The 20,317-nt window shown below is 39.6% G+C and overlaps 1 protein-coding gene across 2 annotated transcripts in view; it reads left to right on the top strand.

Annotated features, from left to right (window-relative positions):
- Positions 1 to 17,659, top strand: part of LOC103465343 (RNA-binding motif, single-stranded-interacting protein 2-like) — a 39,590-nt gene extending 21,931 nt beyond the window's left edge. For both annotated transcript variants that reach the window (XM_008410069.2, XM_008410070.2), the window contains exons 3-14: positions 4,458 to 4,516; positions 4,894 to 4,985; positions 9,938 to 10,095; positions 10,215 to 10,294; positions 10,403 to 10,512; positions 10,699 to 10,742; positions 10,924 to 11,017; positions 11,235 to 11,285; positions 11,631 to 11,741; positions 11,831 to 11,911; positions 12,629 to 12,716; positions 12,947 to 17,659. In XM_008410069.2, the coding sequence (XP_008408291.1) occupies positions 4,458 to 4,516; positions 4,894 to 4,985; positions 9,938 to 10,095; positions 10,215 to 10,294; positions 10,403 to 10,512; positions 10,699 to 10,742; positions 10,924 to 11,017; positions 11,235 to 11,285; positions 11,631 to 11,741; positions 11,831 to 11,911; positions 12,629 to 12,709 (961 nt within the window). In that variant the 3' untranslated portion in view covers positions 12,710 to 12,716; positions 12,947 to 17,659. The remainder of the gene's footprint in view (positions 1 to 4,457; positions 4,517 to 4,893; positions 4,986 to 9,937; positions 10,096 to 10,214; positions 10,295 to 10,402; positions 10,513 to 10,698; positions 10,743 to 10,923; positions 11,018 to 11,234; positions 11,286 to 11,630; positions 11,742 to 11,830; positions 11,912 to 12,628; positions 12,717 to 12,946) is intronic.
- Positions 17,660 to 20,317: the final 2,658 nt, after the last annotated feature.

The raw sequence follows: 20,317 nt of genomic DNA, 5'->3' as shown, positions 1-20,317 counted from the left end.
TGTGTGTGTGTGTGTGTGTGTGTGTGTGTGTGTGTGTGTGTGTGTGTGTGTGTGTGTGTGTGTGTGTGTGTTTGTGTGTGCATATGAAGTCAGAGATAAAGGCTGCTATAAAGCACCCAAACTGGTTTCGGCGGCTCCAGGTCAGAACGACACTGTACGTCAGACATAGAGGTGAACTTTTGTCATGCATTCTTATTTCCAGGATTCATTCACAGGAAAACCAAATCCGTTTGTGAAGAGGTGTGGACAAATTTTATAAGTCTTGACATCACTGTGTGTCTGGTACGCCAGCCGGCCCCACCCTTTCTAATTATTGTGGTTTAGTCAACATTGTAGCACTTTCAGACGTATGTAGATTTTAAACCGACTGAGTGAAATCACATGGCGCACGTTGACGCTCACGTCTGATCAAAGCAGCAATCAAAGCCGGTGTGAAATCTGTGGTTGCCGCATGAAATGCTGAAACTTCAGTGCAGAGGCAGGCTTACAGAAACATCTTTGTGGAGTGGAAAAGAAGTGAATAGAAGGACGACGCTTTAGAAGTGACTACCAGTAGGGGGGGTCTTAAATGATGTGGGAAAAAGGTTGGAAAGCCTGCTGGGAAAGAATGTCAGCTGGCCATATATGGGCTGGGGTTGTCTTTTAAGTCCTTCTGGCCTTCACCGAGCGGTGGGCTGGTGTTCAACTGCAGAGGGAATAAAGTCACTTTTCAACTCTCCTGGTGACTCCCTGTGTGTTCCTGAAAAAAAAAACATTTGATTCTCTTCTGTAATGCTAACCAGAAAAAATATGAAATAAATAAGATTTCAGCTTGAAAATGTTAAAATATTACAAGCTGGTATTAAATTTATGTTGGAGCTCCAGGAACTGCTTATAGATGATTTAAAAAAAATACATACATATTCCTCCTGTGATAGTGTGATTAGTAAAAAAATATAAGAGTCAGTTTTTAAAAAAGTACTAGTAAAAATATTTGCATAAAAAAGAGATACGGAGATAGATAGATGGCTATTAAACAACACTGTGGTATATTGGCCCACTCCTCTTTGCAGAATTGCTTTAAATCAGCCACAATGGAGGGCATCTTTTAACCATGATTCAACTATTTAAGGTTGTGCCACAATATCTTGTCCAGGCTTTGACTAGGCCACTGCCAGACATTTATTTTGTTTTTGAATCATGTGATTGTTGTTCTTAGTATCATTGTCCTGATGCTCAACCCAAGTGTGATTTTACTTAAGATCTCAAACGCCTGACTAAATAATATCCTTCATAAATTTCTGTTCCTGTGACATCAGGCAGATTTCACGGCTCAGAGTTACGGCAAGTCCTGAAGGCCATGCTTGACGATCGGTACAATGTTCTATGTTTTTAATAGTGTTAGTTTTATGTCAGATGTAACGGGGCACAAACCCTCCAAAAATGTTGATTTTGTCTAATTTTTCCAATGAATCTTTTTTCCTAAATTCTTGGAAAAAATTAAGTTTTTTTTGGCAAATTGGACACTGGTCTTTGTTCACTCTGCTGTCCCTGTGTTTATTGTCCTTTGAAGCTCATGGAGGCCATTTTTACCCGATCTCTGACCTTATCTTAGGCAAGTGAGACCTGCAGTGTTTCAGATGTTTGGTAGGCCTGACACTTCTACGTAGGGTCACCACTGTTCCCTGTTTTGCTTTTTGGATAATAGGTTCTCCTTGGTGTTCCTAGAGCTTTAAGGAAATGGCACTTTAATCAGACTAGAACATGCTATTTGCTGTGTTTCACATGTGATTTGGTTCCTTTTCATTGGGGCATGATGTTACCTGTGTTTGACATTAAATTTTTTTTGGTCTGAAACATCTAAACATGACAAAAAAGCAAGAAATCTGGAAGAAACATACTTTTTACAGCATTATATTCATACTGTGAGTACTGATGGCATATTTTCAATGAAATTTTATAATTTTCACACTCGTAATTCAGATAATTTATTAAGGTTTTGTGTTGTATGTGGTTTGATTTGTTTGAAATAGACTAGTTTTATCAGACTAAATGTAGGTAAAGAACACTGGACGAAAAGAGAAGTAACATGCTTAAAACTGTACAAAGATGCTTAAAATATTTTATGTTCTTCTAAAATATGTGTGAGTGAAACTGAGTATTATTCATGTTTGTTTCATAAGTTCACATTTATTTGCTGTGAAAAAAATGTGAATAAGATTTGATTTTCATCTTAGATCCTCCATGATGTGATGTGGTGGTGCTCGTCAGAGGATTTTTGTTGAGGAAGTCTGGTCATCTGATTTAAAGATTTTGCTGATCTTTGGTTAAACTATTTTTAGTTTGTGTAAATATTCATGTGTAGTAACCGTCGTTTAGTAACTAGATGACTATGGAAAGCTATAAGGCAGAGAAGCAGTGTGTCTATTAGAGTTGTGGGATTTCTTTCTAAAAACGTCAACACATAAATTCGCAAATCTACAACCTCCACTTTATGACAGAAGGAGACACAATACGGGTTGCAACTTTTTAATCTTTTACTAAAGCAACTCCATGATGTAACACTCTTTAGCTTTCAATATCTATTAAATTGTCACATGGAAAATAAAAACTGAACACAGAAGAAGACTTAATGAACTTTAATAGGAACTTGAAAATGAGCCCTGGAGAAATTTAAAACAGTCAGCTGATTAACAGACATGTAATTTGATTGAGTGATAGTTGTTGCTGCTTTAGTAATTTTGTGACCAGAAATTATTCGAAACAACCTGATTTGTCTTACTTTTGTACGAGAAGTAAACACATAGATGGCTTCGTTTAAGCGGCTAATTGGCTGTTTGTAGCAACAGGTAGGGGAGGGGCTGCGCTGCTCCATCCAGGTAGAGAAAACAGCGGCACCTTCTCTGGCAAATCATTATGACAGCTGAAGGAACAGGGCGACGTGAACTTTTACTGTAACTTTTTAAAACCTTGATATACCTTAACAATGCAAACTTAACCGCTACTCAAAATGTGATTGGCTGATCGAAATGTTTATCTAAACTCGAAGTATCATTAGTTTAAAGCTGGGGGTAAGGTCCAACAAGGAGGCCGGGTGTTATGAAGGATTGAATGTGTTAGTACTGTAGCAATAAGACGAGGCCTGCCTGAAGACGGTCTTTGTGGTTCAATCATCCCAGACTGACATGCCTGTCCACAGGTGCCAGGAGATGATCGGCTCCACGCAGCACCAATGTGAAGCAGCTCTCAAAACCCGCAGCCGAACTTAGCAGGACAGCTGAAACTTCAAGCATTTTTTTCAGTTTACACAGAAAATGTTTTAATTTTTACTGGAGAATAGGAGGGGGAATGTTGCCAATGCATGTGGATGTATGGAAATAAAAGCTGTTTTACAGGATTTTGAGCTTCACTTTTTCCAGAAATCTAGAAGGGATTGGGGGAAAAAAGGTACTTGTAGTTTAAATTTAAAGCCAGGTGTCATCTTGTGTGACTGAGGTTTTAGCTGTCTAGCCCGGTCTGAGTCATCCGGTTAAACGTCCGCTGCAACGAGGCGGGAGCGTAGGACCCAGCAGTCTGCTGTAACGTGAGGGTGGAAAAACAGCAAGAGGGCGGGAAGGAGCGAGGGAGGGAGGGGGACGTGGTGGGAAGGAAAGCAAACTGGAGGGGTGAAGCATCAGGTTTCAGTGTACATTCCACCCAGACGCCATGTCGCCCAAACAGAGGAGCACCGGCCTCCCGCACAAGCTAAAGGCGAAGGCAGGTCTAATAGGCTGTAGAGCTGGCGGACACTCCTATAACACTGCATTCCATCAGGCTGCACATAAAGCCTGTAGATTACTGCTTTTAAGCTAATTTTCAGACCATGAATATTTATGAGACGGCATTAATGCGGTAACTGATTCCACTGCTTTAGGGATTGGCCTTTGGTTTTTGTTTCTGTTGACAGCAGACGAACAGAAACCAGGATGTTTAATATGCTATATGTCTTTTTATCTTCATAGGTAAATCAAAAACAGAGAAGTATGTTGTTGTTTTTTTTAAAGCATTTCTAAGCATTATTTGGGACAAAAATACCTGAAAGGCAGAGCTGGATTTCCAAGCCAGGTATTTGTGTTTTGTCCTGCGTGAGTCTGATGAAGACGGTGTCGAAAAAAATAGTTTGTGTCCCTGTGGTGCCGTCTCCTGTCTTTCAAGAAAAAAAAAGATCTAGGAATAGAGGTACTGTACAGTCCCCAAGAGGCGACGTAGACTGAAGGGCGGAGGCGCAGAAAATTTTCTGTAAGCCCTGAAGATCATGGCATTTATGAGACAGAGTCGCACACAGGAAGGACAGAGTACGCATTCATGTGAACACCTGTAGTCTGGCACCCTGAGGAAATGTGGAAATGTTGGTATGCATGTTATAGGAGCAGATTCCTGTCTGTGTCTCTCAGTCACCTCAGCTGTCACTGATTCTGTTTTCTGTTCTTCCCCTGAAGGTACGGCAAAATCGTTTCCACCAAAGCCATTCTGGACAAAACTACCAACAAATGTAAAGGTGAACCACGTCTTTCATTTATTAGAAGGCCTTTTAAAATTACTGCTTGGTGTCATTGTTTGATTGTATCCCGTCATCCCGCTTTATATTTTGCTTCCAATGAGTCGGATTGCCTTAATCTGCCTCAAAAGCCCAAAGAACAAATTTAAAAGATATTTGGAAATCTTGAAGAACTAATGATCAAGATCATTTTTCAGAGATAGAAAAATGAATTAGGAGTGGTTCGTATAGTACTGTAATTTTTTTACTCTGGTAATCTAAAATATCGATGCTGTCACTGCGTTTTCTGACTTTGAACTGGGAGGAATAAAGGTTGTCTTATTTGTCTTAATGACAGTAGATTTAACCCCAGCTGCTCTTTTTTTTTTCTTTTGCAGGATATGGGTTTGTGGATTTTGACAGTCCAGCTGCCGCACAAAAAGCCGTCACAGCTCTGAAATCCAGCGGAGTCCAGGCTCAGATGGCCAAAGTGAGAATCACTCCAGTCTTCCTCTGCTCTGTATAGCAACTCCTCTTATAAAGTATAAAATCCAAGTCACATAAAAAGTCTCAGTTGACCTTAACATCCAACCTGTTTGTCTCTTGAGAGCTCTTTCCAACTTTGGAAGATTTTACAGAAACCAGATTATTTTCCAGGACCAATATCCACCCTCTTTCTGTTTCCATTGCATCTTTGCTTTGTAGATATTTGTCCCTGAACATTACCCAGGTAGGGTGACAGTGCATTTTACGTCGCCCTAAACCTTCAGTATAGGGAGTGTGTAAAATACTTTTTATTTGTTAGATAATCTCAGCAATATTTCTCAGTTACGTAAGTTTAAACTCTTTATTTTCTGTGAAATTCAACTGGAATATAATTTAAATCAGAAAGTTCTGCCTTTGACAATCCACAAATACAAAAAAAAAAAAAACTAAATCTTCCAAACACTAATATTTTTTTTTACAACTTTTAAAATCTGATGCACAAATAAAAACAATCACAAAACCTATACAGTTTCAAACTAAGTTTATAATTATGGTTTTAATTCTAAAAAAAAATCACAAACATCAGAAACCCCAAATTGAGGGTTTGGAGTAAAGGTGCTGTTGGGCGCAAGGTTCAGGGTAGCAGAGTGAAAACAGGCCTTTGTTGATCTCCAAACAGGTAGATGATCAGTGTTCACCTGCAGACTTGTTTCTGTTCATCCACAGTACCCTGCTGTATAAAAGTGATGCTGCTGCATGAAGCCATCATCCTGGTGGCGAGTGCACAACTTGAAATCTTGCATTTAGTGAAGTGTTTACTCCGAAGAGTGGTTTTGGCAGCAGTGGTTTTGTTGATTTCACCAGTTGATTTTGTTTGCGTTCCCGACGTCCTGCCTCATTTTTTTTTTGTCTCTTCACTTTCCTCCTCCCTCGTCTTTCTCTCTCCCCTCACGCTTCCCCTCACGCCCTGTGTATGCTGCTCACCTGCTCCAGTTGTAATGCTTGTTCTGAACTCTTTGTCAAAGTGTCTGCAGTCAAAGCAACTCTTGTCGGCCCATTAAGCTGATCCCTCTGGCTCTCATGCTCCCCTTTGAGGAAACCCCGGGGTGGGCGCCGCTACACCCACTGTCAATGGGACAAGCACAAAGAACCGGCATTGTCCATCGTCCAGGCCCAGGTCTGGGGCCGACACCACCACTTAATACCCTCCATCCCAGTGTCCCCTCCCCATTTCCTAAACCCAAACATAACCCGCTGCAACGTAACACCAGGGTCTCCCTCGGCCCAGCTCTTTAAAACCGTCAGAGATCAATGTGACCAGTTGAGCTGAACCAGTACACCGCAACTAGATCCAGAGTCTAAGTTTGCTGCAGTTCCCCTGTAAGAGCGCCACACTATCCACTACACCTTAACACTCGACAAGTGCAACTGGACACCAAAACTTGACTCACCCAGACAGCATGTGCCCTCTGGCAGACGTGTTGATAACTACTCTATAAACCTAAATATACATAGCTGCTCGGTGTCGCCGGGTTACTGCAGTTCAAAGAAAAAAACAATATGAATATCAAGTAGGGACATACTGGTCTGATGTGCTGGCATTTTTGCGCGATTGGTAAAATACCACTCAGAGCTTTTCAAGATGCCAACTTTTGAAACAGAGTAAACATAATAAGAGTAATGAGTGATACTCCCACACCGCGGATGCCCGTGTTTTTTTGGGGGGGGTTTTTTTGGAAATGGGGCTGTTTCCAAACTGCTACATTTATTATTTCTGCACGTATTATAGTCTTGTGAGACCAATATTGCATATTGTCTCATCTTGTGAGCTGGATGTGGTGTTGGAAAAATGAAAAGTGCCATTGGAACAACTCAAAACTCTATCTCGTAAACATTGCGAGATAGATGTCCAGAAGATCCTTCTTGCAGTTTATCAGACAAGCCCTAAACAAGTGAAGAAACAGTACATTGTAAAGCATGGAGACACATGCATCATGCTGTGGGGATACAGCATGATGCAAAAAATGGATCAGTTTTTAGTATGTCAGACATTGAAGAGGACATGTTCAATTTTTTCCAAGATGAACTGCTTTTGGCGTATTTAGATGCAAGCAGTGTAAATTGTGGGTGAGTTAGCAGCATTTCTGCTTACACCCACAAGATTAACAAATCTTAGAAAAGGTTATTATACAACTAATTATTAATTCAGTGAAGACAAATCTTCATCGATTTCAAAATTTCTGCACTAAATGTTTGAGTTCCTAAAGAGAAAAGGAAAAACTGCTATTCATATAAATCTTTCCTCTTATTTTGTGTTTTTGATTTTTAAACACTACTTAATGAAAAGTTGGACTGGCCCTCTAATAGCAAATGCTCATCCATAAGTGACTCTCATTGGTATCAGAGACCAAAAAAGAAAACAATCCTGATCAGGACATCCTTCATCTCAGGTTCGGCTTCGCTCGCACAGACCTTCACCACAGTTGCTGAGCTGTGCAGTTCACAAACATGGCGAGCCACACCTTACAGGTGTCCTCAGAGGACGCTCAGTCCCTGAACAAGCCACCCGGGACACACGGCGGCGAGCCCGGCGGAGCTGCATGCTTCGGGGCAGCAGAACAATGGTAAAGTTATAAATAGACCCATTCTTACCTCCCCGCACCTCCCATTTCAAACGGAGACGTCACACACACACACACACGCCGCTCTAAACGCAAGCCGGCAAATCTGTCAGCTCGAAGGCACACCTTAACAGATGCAGCTGAGAGACGGCCTGGAACAACAACGACGACGACGGGGACGAGTTTGTGTGTGTAGGGGGCTGGTGGAACGCCAAACAAAAGTTTCATCTGAGCTCAGACCTGTTATATAACAAGCATCCTGAGTGACTAAAGTAACAGAAAACACGTTGCTTCCTTTTAGCTGCCGAGACGCCTCGATGCTATAAATACTACCCAGGATTTTGCGCCGTCACGTCAACACCTCTGTCAACTTCTGCCGTGCAGACCTGCATTAGCGAGGGGATGCTGCATGTCCTCTCCTGTTTGCTGCTCGCACCGTTCCAGTTCGTATGGCTTCCAAATGCATCTCTTGACAGTTTGCTCATTCCACAATGAAGCCTTTATTATTTGTGGTTGCGGGGTAATCATATATCATTTAGCAGCAGGGAGGGGAGGCTTGATGGTGAACGGTGAAAATATATTAGATTTAGATGAAAGGCAGGAGCCTGCTGATCGGTAGAGGCTCATCTGTCTTCCCTTCCTGTTTTGCTCTCATCTGTCATTCCCCGTTTTAATTACCTAAATCACTCCAGACATCGACTACATCCCATCCTGTTTGTCGTCTCTTTCTGTACAAAATATCAGTCCTTTGAGCTGCTAATTTCTCCCACCCACTCTCAGCCCTATCCTCTTCTTTCACTCTCTGTTTTCCCTTCCTGTCTTTTTAGTCCAGCCTCTTTTCTCCCGGTTGCCAGGCTCCTGTTGCTCTGTGAACTCTTAAACTTCATGCCTGGCTTCCTGTGGGCTTCTGCGCAGTCACACAAGGTTTCACTTTCAAGCTATTGCCTTAAAAATACCTCTGAATGGTCTCCATACTTGATCTATTTGCCGCTTTCAAAATCTCCCCATTTAAACAAAATTGTACCAAGAAGTGTGCCTTCTTTTTCTTTCACATTCATAGCTGTGAATGTTAAGTTATTCAGCGTGCAGCAGGATGAGGCAGTGACGAATGGGAAGTCTCGGGTGTCACATTATGCAGTTTTCAGTTTTATCGATCAGGTAAAACTTGCTTAAAACGGTTCATCCATATCGGATCCTGATGCTTGACAAGGAGCAGGGATACGATGAAACTTTAATGGACCAGGAGAAGCAGCAGACACTGATGAGACGACGGCTCTCATGGCTGCCAGGACAAAAATCTTTGTAGCGACATGACCGGAATCTTGCATTTGGGAGCCCAGATGCATTCTGAAAGACTTTTTGAAAGTACTCAAAAGTTATTGCTACATTAAAAATGAAGGACTTTAAAATATCCATACACGTCAGTGTATAATATTGGTAGTTCGCTTGACACACAAAGAGGAAGGAAAATGGTGCATGGTTTTCAAAATGGTTGTCCGTTTTATTGAACCCGCTTTACTCTGATACGCTTCAAAAGGTTGCACAATATTAGGAAAACATATGCGATACAATAGCCAAACTAAATATGTGCATCAGTTATTGTCATGCAGAATTTGCATGCTTGTTAGTGGAAATGTAAAATCCAACCAAGAACTGCATCCAAGCTGTATTTTGCATGGAGACGCTTCATACATTGACATGTAGCAACAACTGTGGTTTGAATTATTGTGCAGCTCCGTCTATAAATAAAACATAGTATCCGCTTAGTAAACACACGTCAAATATAACTCTGCACATCGTCCTGAGTCCACGGTAGAGGCAACATCACTGGGACAGGAAAACTGATCAGAGTTGATTGGAAGGTGGATGGAGGTAAAAACTGGACAGTCCTCAGAGGGAAACCTGTCAGATGCTCTAAGAGACGAGACTGGATAGGAGGTTCACCTTGCAGCAGGACGATAACCCTAAATCTACAAGAGAATGGCTTAGTTGAGAACATTAGTATGTGTTAAAGTGGTCCAGTCAAAGCCCAGGCATAAATGAAACTGAGAATGTATCTTCTCAGCTCTCCAGATATGCTGGAGTTAAGTTCACTTAACAAGACTTGCTGTAACTGAAGTACTAATGCATAAAGGCTAGTAGTGCCAAAAAAACCTTTAAATAAATATATTTTAAAAAATGTACTGAAGTTTGTGTAAAAAGTGAACAAGTTTGAGCTTTTTTCCTTCTTCCCCAAATTACATTGAAGCCAAATGAAACTCTTTTAATGCTCATGCCTTAAACATCAAGTCCTGATGCTTTCAAATGGTTCATAAAAGCCGATCTTGCCATGCAGCAACAAGAGCAGGACCCCACCAACCTCTACATCTCCAACCTGCCGGTGTCCATGGACGAGCAGGAGCTGGAAAACATGCTGAAGTCCTTCGGCCAGGTCATTTCCACGCGCATCCTCCGGGACGCCAACGGGACCAGCCGTGGCGTGGGGTTTGCAAGGTGAGGCTTTTCTGTCTGAATTTAAAATGTCCTGGTGGAGGAGCAAGGTAACATGCACATGTAATGCGAACAGATTTCTGCAGAGGGAGTTCAGTCTGACCTTTTTTTTGTTGTTTCAGAATGGAGTCCACAGAGAAGTGTGAGGCCATAATTCAGCATTTCAATGGCAAATTCATCAAGACTCCTCCAGGAGTGCTCGGTGTGTGGACTGTTTGCTTTGTACTATACAAACATGATGTTGTTTTGTTTTTGTTCCCTGCTGTGATTACCCAAATTCACTTACTCGTTTGATCTGTCGCTTTCTCAGCACCCACAGAGCCCTTATTATGCAAGTTTGCAGACGGGGGTCAGAAGAAGAGGCAGAGCCAGGGGAAGTACCTCCAGAATGGAAGGCCCTGGGCTCGAGACGGCGATACGGTAACGCAGCCAAAGCGTTGATCGTCTGCCTCATTAGGAACTCAAAGCCAGATTTTTTTTTTTTTTCTAAAGTTTTGTTTTAAATTACACTTTCCGTGCTAGCTGGCTGCTCTTTGAGTACACGCTGTTTCGCGCCAGTGTTTGCATGACCTCACTGGTTCTGAATCCTGTGTGTTGTTTTCCCAGGGAGGAATGACGCTAGCGTATGACCCAACAGCCTTACAGAATGGGTGAGTGAGTGGTATGCACAGACTGACAGAAAACAGCCCCAGCCCTACAGTAAAATAAACGCTGGCTGGCGAGCTGCAATGAAAGGTCGCCCTCTGCTGGCCGGTGTGGAAACCTTCAAATATTGCTGAATTTACCTGCAAAGCGCGCGACGTTCTCACGGTCTTCTTGTCTGTTCGACAGTTTCTACTCCTCACCCTACAGTCTGGCTCCAAACCGGATGATTGCCCAGACCTCTCTCTCGCCCTACATGCATTCTCCTGTCTCCTCCTACCAGGTGAGACACACCAATATAATTATTGTTTTTGGCTTTATAGTCTTGTTTTTGTCACGTCCGACCTGAGTCCCTCGTTAAATTCACATTATCTAAGCTAATAGAGCTGCATTTCGTCAAGTTCTTCCTCTCCTCTGCATTTTCATAGCACACCTCAAAGGGTGGCTGCAACAGACGAAAAGCAGAAACGAGTTTTCGTTATCATTTCTCCTAATTACAGGTACACAGTCCGTCCTGGATGCACCACCAGTCATACCTCATGCAGCCAGCTGTGAGTATCTCACAGATCTTTTGCTCCATTCATGTGTTGTTAGAGTGCACAATTTAACAGAGAGGACGTCTCAAAAGAGCTGAATGAGGACAGGGAGAGACGGGAGCAGTCTGAAGTTGAATATAAAAGCAAAATAAGCAAGTTTCAAAAATGCATTCTTCTGAACTGTCTGATCTAATCTCAGAATATCCACTGTTTAGTGTTGTTTTTGTGTTTGCTCCCAGTTATGAGCTGTTTGCTGTGCACAGGAGCCCTGCTTGGTCCTGTCTGACTATGTAAAGTGAACATTGTACCAGGTTAATGGAGACAGGCTGACTGAGTGTCGCTGCATCTGTTCGTCCGCAGGGTACAGTGCTAACCCCGACAATGGAGCATGCCATGTCCATCCAGCCCACGTCCATGATGGGGCCTCTCACTCAGCAATTAAGCCACCTGTCTCTGGGCAGCACAGGCACAGTCAGTATCGCTTTCACATCCTCCTGGCACAGAACCACTGGCTTCCTCTCCCGACATCCTGACATCATTTATTCCTGTCATCCTTACAGTATATTCCAGCCAACACTACTATGCAGGGGCCTTATATCCCCCAGTACACCCCAGTGCCTCCTTCCAATGTCCCAGTAGAGGTATGACACACTTTCCAGTGTTTGCTCGCGTATGAACTTGTTACGCTCATGGACAGTATTTAAAGGTTTATGCGGTGTGATTTACCAATAGATTAGAGTCCCATTAGAAATCTGTAGTAAAAGCTTTTCTGTTTGCCACTGTTTTTTTCTCTCAAATAATTTACAAATTTTTGAATAAACGATTAATTTTAACATCTTATTTTTTCACTTAATTTTTCAATTCTTTTAATTTATTTTTCAAATAAATAATATCAAAAGTAATATTGTTTATTTTTGACTTGATAAAATTGTGTGTTTGTGTGAACTTTAAAATGTAATGTAAGCAAACTTTAAAGTACAAAATCTAAATATTAAGTTGCAAACCAACATGAAAAAAAAAAGAATTTAAAAAAGGATTGAAAAATGAATTTCATGTTTTCTAGTGTTTTATATGGAATGCTTTGACATACTGAGCTCTCTTTTTAGGCAAACGGTAAAAGTTTTATAACATCCTTTTTATTTTCTGATAAACAAAATAATAATTATAAAATTAAGCCATTATTCAGCTATGGCTTTCACACAAACAGCAGGGCTCTGCGATGTCTCTAATTAATAGCTGATCTAAAATGTAATATGGAGACAAATAATAATCCTGCAGCAAATGCGGCTCACTTCAGTATTTTTAATATAGATTTTTTTTATTTATGCAACACGTCTTGTCTTACTTTTTCCTGACAGGAGAACGGTGGTCAGCAGCAGCAGGTCGCCATGGAGAATCCGGCAGAACATACAAACTACTCCTACCAACACACCAAGTGAAGCTGAGGTGGGAAAACGTCCAGGGCCCGACGTGTAATTAAGATGACGAATATAGACAACTGGCTGCTCTGGATGTTATTTAGTTATTAGAATAAAAAACTGAGTATCCTTTGTCAAAAAAGTGACAAAGGAAATAATAGAGCGATTGCAATGAAAGTACTATTTAGAGATTTTATCTTATGCATAACGTTTGCTGAGCACCTTCAAAGTATCAACAATGTGTTGTGAACTTTCCAGCTCCCACCAATGAGAAGCCGCAGGGCAAGAAGCAAATCCAACCAAAACAGGATCAAGCTGGAAGAGATCTCAACCACAACCAATCACCGGGACTTGAACACGGATAACAAAAGGAACACGTGTGTGCCAGTGCGTGTGCTTGTTTGTACTTGTGGGTGTGAATGTGTGTGTGTGTGTGTGTGTGTGTCTGTTTTGTTTTTTTTGCTTTGTTTTGTTTTTGTTCTTTTCTTCTTTCTTTTTTTGTTTAAGAAAAAGGACGACAATTAACTTCATCAGACTCTTCAGCTCACGTCCTCAAGAGTTGACCAACCAAAGGTGGGAACCTTCTTCAAAGAAGATTGGGTCTATTTTGATAACTGAAAAAGGAAAAAAAATAAATAACAACATTGTTGAAAAATATCAAAAGAAATAGGAGAGGAAGAAATGACAGAGAGCATTATTTTTGTGCAAGTGGTATAGCGAATTCTTATTTTTAAAAAAGAAAAAAAAGCATTCTGGATGTTTCAGAGTGATTCAAGGAAGAGTTGAAACACAATGTGTCTTTTATTTTTTTGTGTAAAATATGCAAACTTTTATTTTTATTTTTTGATGTCTGTTGTTTGACATTCTATTTGCAGCAGCAGCAGCAGTTTGTACAGATTTCAAAACTTTTTGCTGGTCTGATGTGTGGAGTCATTCTAACTGTGGGAGGTAAACCGTTTAAAGCTACTTCTTCTTGTAACTGCTGCAGAGATTTCTATTCACACACGCATGAAAATAACATTGACTGTTCATAGTTTTTGTTTATTTAGACCATAACGGAACAAAAGACAATCGATTATTTATATTTATATTCAAATCATAGTTCTATTTTTTTGGAGTTTTTAATCATTGAAGCGTACGTTTATGAAAAAGAAGTTATTTAATGTTGTAGTCTTGAAAGACAAGCTAAAATGGACTTACAAATTTTGACCTTACACACTAATGGATTCTCTAAAGTGACTCTTTTGGTTTTTGAAAACTTAGTGGCTTCCAGTCGTGTATTTATCAGCTAAAAGAAACATCAAAGTGACTTGTGTTCATTTTGACAGTCATCCTGGTATATTAGATTGCAATCTCATCACATATTTTTGTCAATGAGTAGGCATGGGCTGACATCATGTTTATTGTTATTCGATTTTACAAAGTCACGGTTTCACAATCAGACATCAAATTTTGATGCTAAAGGAAGGGCAGTTTTTCAGCATAGTGATCGCTGCAATAAGTGCATCATAACCATAAGTAGGAACACATTTTTAGACTTTTTTGATTAATGGCATTTAAAGTAGCTATTGTTTTAAAATGAAATTTAGCAACAAACATCCCGGTACAGTCAAGCTAACACAGCAGCTAACGTCACTAATTATCTGGCTGACAACTGCTTGTCAGGCTCCCAATACATCTTGCTGCAAATTGAGCATATTAGCCAAAAATCTGTTTAATTGAAGGTATTACATTGAAACAAAACTCCACAAATACCAATATCCAAGTGTCCATTGGTGAATAAACGGCTATGTACAGTTTTGCTAACATGACAGCTAACCTGGCTCTTTAGCTAAAAATATTAGCTTTCCAGGCTCTCAACTTTTATTTATAAAGAGCCAAATGGCAGAAATTACATAGTTAGCATAGCAATCCCCCAAGTTAGCATTTCCACATATAACTAACCATCTAGCAGTAGTTTCTCAGACTCCCAGTGTAATCTTACAAAGAGATGAATGGCTGGGAAAAAAATACTGTAACGCCACTGTGTTTATGTTAGGAATATCTAGATTTGATTAGCTCCTGTGTTTAGCTAACATAGGTTTTAAATTTCTTCTCAGTACTTCAAACTTTGTCTTCAAAATATCTAGAGCTCTAGCATTAAGTGTGTTTGTTATTGAAGCAATTTGACCACATTAAACAGTTTTGTGGCTGAAGTCTAGTTCATTGTTTTGTAAAGCTTGTCAAGGTGCAGATGTTGACTTTAGTTTATTTAGATTTCTTTTTAAAACTATAATTAACAGCACTTAAACTGTATTGTTCTAGCTTTTTTTGTGTGGCCGGTTATTGTTTATTTATAATATTTGCAGAGCAAACATCACATTGCATAATAAAGGAGCCTCTGTAGAGCAGGGTTTTATGATTATATACATAAAAAAATCTAAATGATTGAAGGTGGAACATTTTAAGCTGCGCTTAGCATCTTAAATTAGGTATTTGTCTTGTTAGTGTTGGGAACAAAAATGTGCTGTTTTGCATTAAAATGTACTTAAAGATTGCAGACCGTTACCTTAACTGTGAGGCTTCCAAAGGAACGGCAGCATTTCTAATTACAGGATGCTTCATGTTAAATTCAGGTTAATAAAACAGAGCAACATTGGTATGATGCATTTAGTCCTCAAATCTCACAGCCTGTTTAGAAACAACTTCCAGAATGAACAGGAGACAGGACTCAATAGCTAAAATAGAAAGAATAGCTTTGTAAACCTTTTGCACTTCCTAAGACTTAATTTATAAACGGCCTACTGACACTGAAGATTGCTAAGTTTGAGTCTTCTTCCCTCTGTAACAAATTGCCCTCTGAAGAGTGTTGCTGTTAGCCAATTACAGTTACCTGCCAATTTCTCTATACTTTTTTTTCTTTTCCATTTATTAATTTTGTCTTTCAATACCTACGAAACCGTGTCATTTTTGCTCAACTTTATATTTTGACAGCAGCCCATGCCTATCTCTGAGAAGTGGTTTTAAGCGGTTTTGTCGCAGCTGCCATCAGGTATCTTTTAATTCAGCCTCTGTCCCAGGGGGTTAGGTGAACATGCTTTAGAAAGAAGCAGTTAGATATTATGTGTAAAAAGAGCAATGCAGTTACTAAATTAAAGAGTAGTTTAGTAAAAGTGATGAGGGAAAATTAATGAAAGACTTAGAAAATCCCACCGAATGATTTAGTCTGATAGGAAAGGGAGTGATAAGTCTTTTTTTTTTCAATGCTGCTGTCATCTGAGTTTGATTCTGTCAGTGAGTTTTTAGTTTGTAGAAAGATATTTTTTTCTGTTTTTTTTTGTTGTTGTTTTTCTTGTTTTGTTTGTTGCTGAAAAGATTTGCCTTTTTTTGATGAAATATTCTTAGGTTAGACTTTAGCTGTAGAGTTTATCTCTTCACAGAGACTAGATGTTAGTTTCCTCTTCAAATGGTTTGAGGCTGTTCTCTTGTTCACTTCAAGATTTCTCTTGTTTTACTTTCATGAAACATTTCCGTTCCAAGCCTTGTGTCGTCTGTCTGTCCTCGCATTGTATCCGAACCGTTTGTAGAGAGCTTTTCAGAGCCCAGAGTTCAACCAAACTGACTTAAATGTTGTGCTGATCTAAGCGATTCGTCCTGCTCAGCGTCGCGGTGTTCAAATACCGGTCGGCACATCGAGCCAAGTGAAGCTTACGTCACCATGTCTGTTCAAATACGTTGACCTGTACATTTGTTGACACCAGAACTGTAGATATGTAGATAGTAAGTAGTGGTTTTTACAAAGGACTGCTCACCAGACCATGGAAGTGCCATTACAGACGATTCTTACAGCCTTAGTGAGACTGCAAGTCTGAATGAATTTGTGAGAGATCCAAAATTCTGCAAAAAAAATAAATAAATAAATCTAAACATTTTTAGCAAAGCCTTAATGATCCTTTTCTGGATTTACTGCCTGATTTCTCACTGAATTGACTTTTATTTGTATATACTATGAAAATGGCAACAGGCTTCTTTGCATCCCGTCTAGTTATCACATCAGAGTCGCTGCTGGTTTATGTTCCTGTTCAATCATTCGTCTTTCGAGGTAGATGACGTCTGCCTCAAGGCCCCACAGTTTGATTATCCTGATTCTGCTCTGGCCTGTTTTTATGACTTTTAGCTGTTTTCCTGCTTTATGTTTCTGCAACCAAAGACGTTGTAACCATCTCCATTTTATTTTTATCCATTTTAAAAAATCGGATTAACTCAGACATTATAAATAGGACAAGTGTGCAATCATGCTCAAAATTATGACTACAGGTAAAGTCAATTTATTATTTCCTTTGCAGACCTATTAAGACGATGCATCTTTTAAATCATTTGTAGGGTGGACTTTCCCGTACTGTAAATAGGAGAGCTTTTGAGTGCATGCAGACACACTGGTGAATCTATGGGGGGTTCAACACACATCCAGGAGAAACACAGCTTTGCTCTTCATGGTGTTAAACAGACAGTTTTCAGACACAAAAGTTACTTTTGTAAATAGCCTTTTTTTCCCTCTTTCTACTTTCTACTCTCTCTTTACCATTCTATTCTGTTTCATCTTGTGTGATTCATTGATATTTTTTTTGTATGATTTATGACCTATCCAGATAACATCGTGACTATCAAGTTTTCAGATTCAGTGCACCATGAAGGAAATATCCAAATAAATGCTATTCCATGTGTTAGCCACCACTTTTGCTACATAAACCGTGATGTTTGAAACTATGAAATGACCATGTGTTAGTGGCAAAGCAGTGTTTATTTATTTTTTTATTTTTTTACAAGAGAAAATGTTACAAGAAGAAGTTGTAATATTTGTAAATGAACTTGTGTTTTGATTGCAATATTATAAGGAAAAAAATAAATACTCAAACTAATTTTGTAGATAGCACACACAATTTAAGATTTAACAAGAATTTGTTGCACTTACTAATATTTCAAATGCTCTTTAAAAAAAATCCATCCTAATGTTAATTTGGAGGCTTATTTCATAGTTTCAAATTGTTTCGCTGCTAAGATAGGATTTCCAAGCGGGTGGTTTTCGGTTGTCCTGTCTGGATTTTCACAATGCCACACATCTGTTTTCTTAGATACGGTTATTTTCCTAGTGGATCAGCCATCGCTTAGGATGTAGTGAGATCCAGTTCTCAACTTGCTCCACCTCTCTTTATGAGAGGGCAGGAGAAACCGCAGTGGCTATAAAGAACAAAACATCCGCTGTAAAGCACATGTTTATGTCTTGTTGCAGCTGCCATGGTAACATGATGGTGAAACCGGGCATTTTTTTGGTGTGAATTGCTTGTTTTGAGGGATTTTCAACAAACAATGCTGATTTTGATTCCGCCCGAGTAAAAGAATGTCTAGGCTCGCATCCCAGCAGATCGTCTGAAATTTTACTCTCTGCACCCTTTATCGATCAAAGCCTAGCTCAAGGTAGTATATTGTTGAACTTTCCACACTGAACGTTTTCGTGAAGCATTCTGAAAATCCACTGGGCTCGTAAACCTCCCTGTTTGTGAACATTTTATTATTTATACAATAACTCATTTTGTACAGTTTTGTTAGAGGAAAGAGGTTTTCTATTTGGTTTATTTTGCAAATGCCACTTGGCTACTTTTGTCTTCCTGTGCCAGAGTTGCTAAATTGTCTTTAACTTGTGTTTGTTTTTTTGTTTGTTTTTTAAATGATTGAGACAAGATTTTACTTTCTCTTTGATTTCTCTTTGAATTTGTCAGTTTTCTTTTTATAATAAAAAACTTTTAATGTTTGAGTGAGCTGTTTTTATTTGTATGTGTAACTGTGTGCTCACCTCTGAGTAGATTAGCTCCAAAGAGAGTATCATCACTTCAAAAAAGTAATTCCTCAAGCAGAAGTAAAAAGTTTTTTTTTTTAATTACTCTTGGAAAAACTTCTAAAGTACATATTTTTCATTTTATTGTCTAATTATCATTACTATTTTTAGTAGCATTGTCAGGGCTATGCAGAGACTACTAAAGGGGCAGGTGCTCAACAACAAAAAAAGGGCACATCTAACCGCATTCTAGGACAGAATATTAACAAAGCCACTCAGCTTTCAGAGTTTAATAAACAATGATAAATTACAAAAATGTGACATATACAATAATAATAATAATACCAAAAAAAAAATTGACCAAAAGGGCACTTGGGGGCAAGGAGCAAAAAGGGCAGGTGCTCAAGCACCCCCAGCTCCCCCCTCTGCACGTGCCTGAGCATTGTAATAAGTCAGACAAAAATCTGCAATAATGAGCAAATTCTGGTATTTTTTGAACGATAAAATGTAAAAATCATTACACTTTTTACAACATAAGGCTTCAGTGAGGCTGATATTCTGTAACGGGCTCTTTGCACGTCAACTTCCGTGTTCGGGGATAAGCGGCTCGATCGCTTCCGGTCCATTGAAATGGCATTTTACACTGAGTGCTTGCAGGGCTTGGCCAAGATAACAATTAATGAAGTTCCTCGATCCGAAGCTCCAGCAAGAAAGCTGGAGAAAAGATGTTCGCCTCTTTATATATTCACAGACATGAAGGTGAATTTTACTTTCTTTAAACTTTGTGGCTAACATTAACTTTAGCTTATGCTAGTAGACAATATTCTCAGACATCTTTCTTATAAAAATGTGCTATTTAAGTTTCTTAACATTTAATCCATTCTAAGGGACAACATTTTTACCTTATTTTGTATTTATTTTCAAGTATATTAAGTGTGTTTATTGTCGTTAGTGTCAAACAGAGACCAAGGAACGGGGGAGATTACTGTTCTGGCTTTTTGCTTCCGAAGCATGATGAAGCACAACAAGCCTCATAGTTTAAAAAGAAGGGTAGTTCTGGTGTCAGAATTCTAGTTCAGCTGACTGTCCAGGTTCAAAGTTGTTGCTTTTAGAAAAATATGGCCGTGTTCCTTAAGGTCTCCGTATTATTTCGTTTTATTACCTTTGCATGTTTCTTGTGAAGATCTCAGATAGGACGGTGTTTACAGCAGTGTGTACAGGCAGATCAGTTGCTCGGCTGACTGGCTCTGGTCTGCTTTCTCGTTCCCATAAACTCGCTCTTTCAGGCTGAATACAGTAGTGATTCCATGGAAATAACTCAGGGAGGCTCCTTTATTTACCATCCGTCTCACTCCGGTAGTTTTGGGCTGAAGAAGCTGATCCGGGATGAAGTGAAGACTGGAAACTTTGCTGTGTGGCGTTAGCTTTAACTGGTAGAGACTAATATTTACAAGTCACAGCCTTCTTAATTCAGGATTGTTTGGAAATACTTGAAAACTTAAAGGCCCATTAAATTTTGAAGACAACAATTTTCAAGGTATTGCTTTATTTGCTTCTGAAATACGACTTTGTCTTTTCTAGCTGTCATGGTAACTCAAAGCGGAAACAAGAAAGCCGCATTTCGCTCATGTCAGCGCCGTACGTGCAAAGAGCCCATATAGGAAGCAACTGGCAGAAAATAATATAAAAACAAGAAACAACAAGAAGTATTACTTTAAGTTATGTGATTGTTTGTCTGCACCTGCCCTTCACTCACTGAAGTGACCATAGATGGTAAAGTAGCCACAATTTGTTCTGAAGTAAAGGTGTTGTTACTT

The sequence above is a fragment of the Poecilia reticulata genome, linkage group LG5 (assembly GCF_000633615.1).
Source record: "Poecilia reticulata strain Guanapo linkage group LG5, Guppy_female_1.0+MT, whole genome shotgun sequence".
Lineage (NCBI taxonomy): Eukaryota > Metazoa > Chordata > Actinopteri > Cyprinodontiformes > Poeciliidae > Poecilia > Poecilia reticulata.
This window is presented reverse-complemented; position numbering and strand designations above follow the sequence as displayed.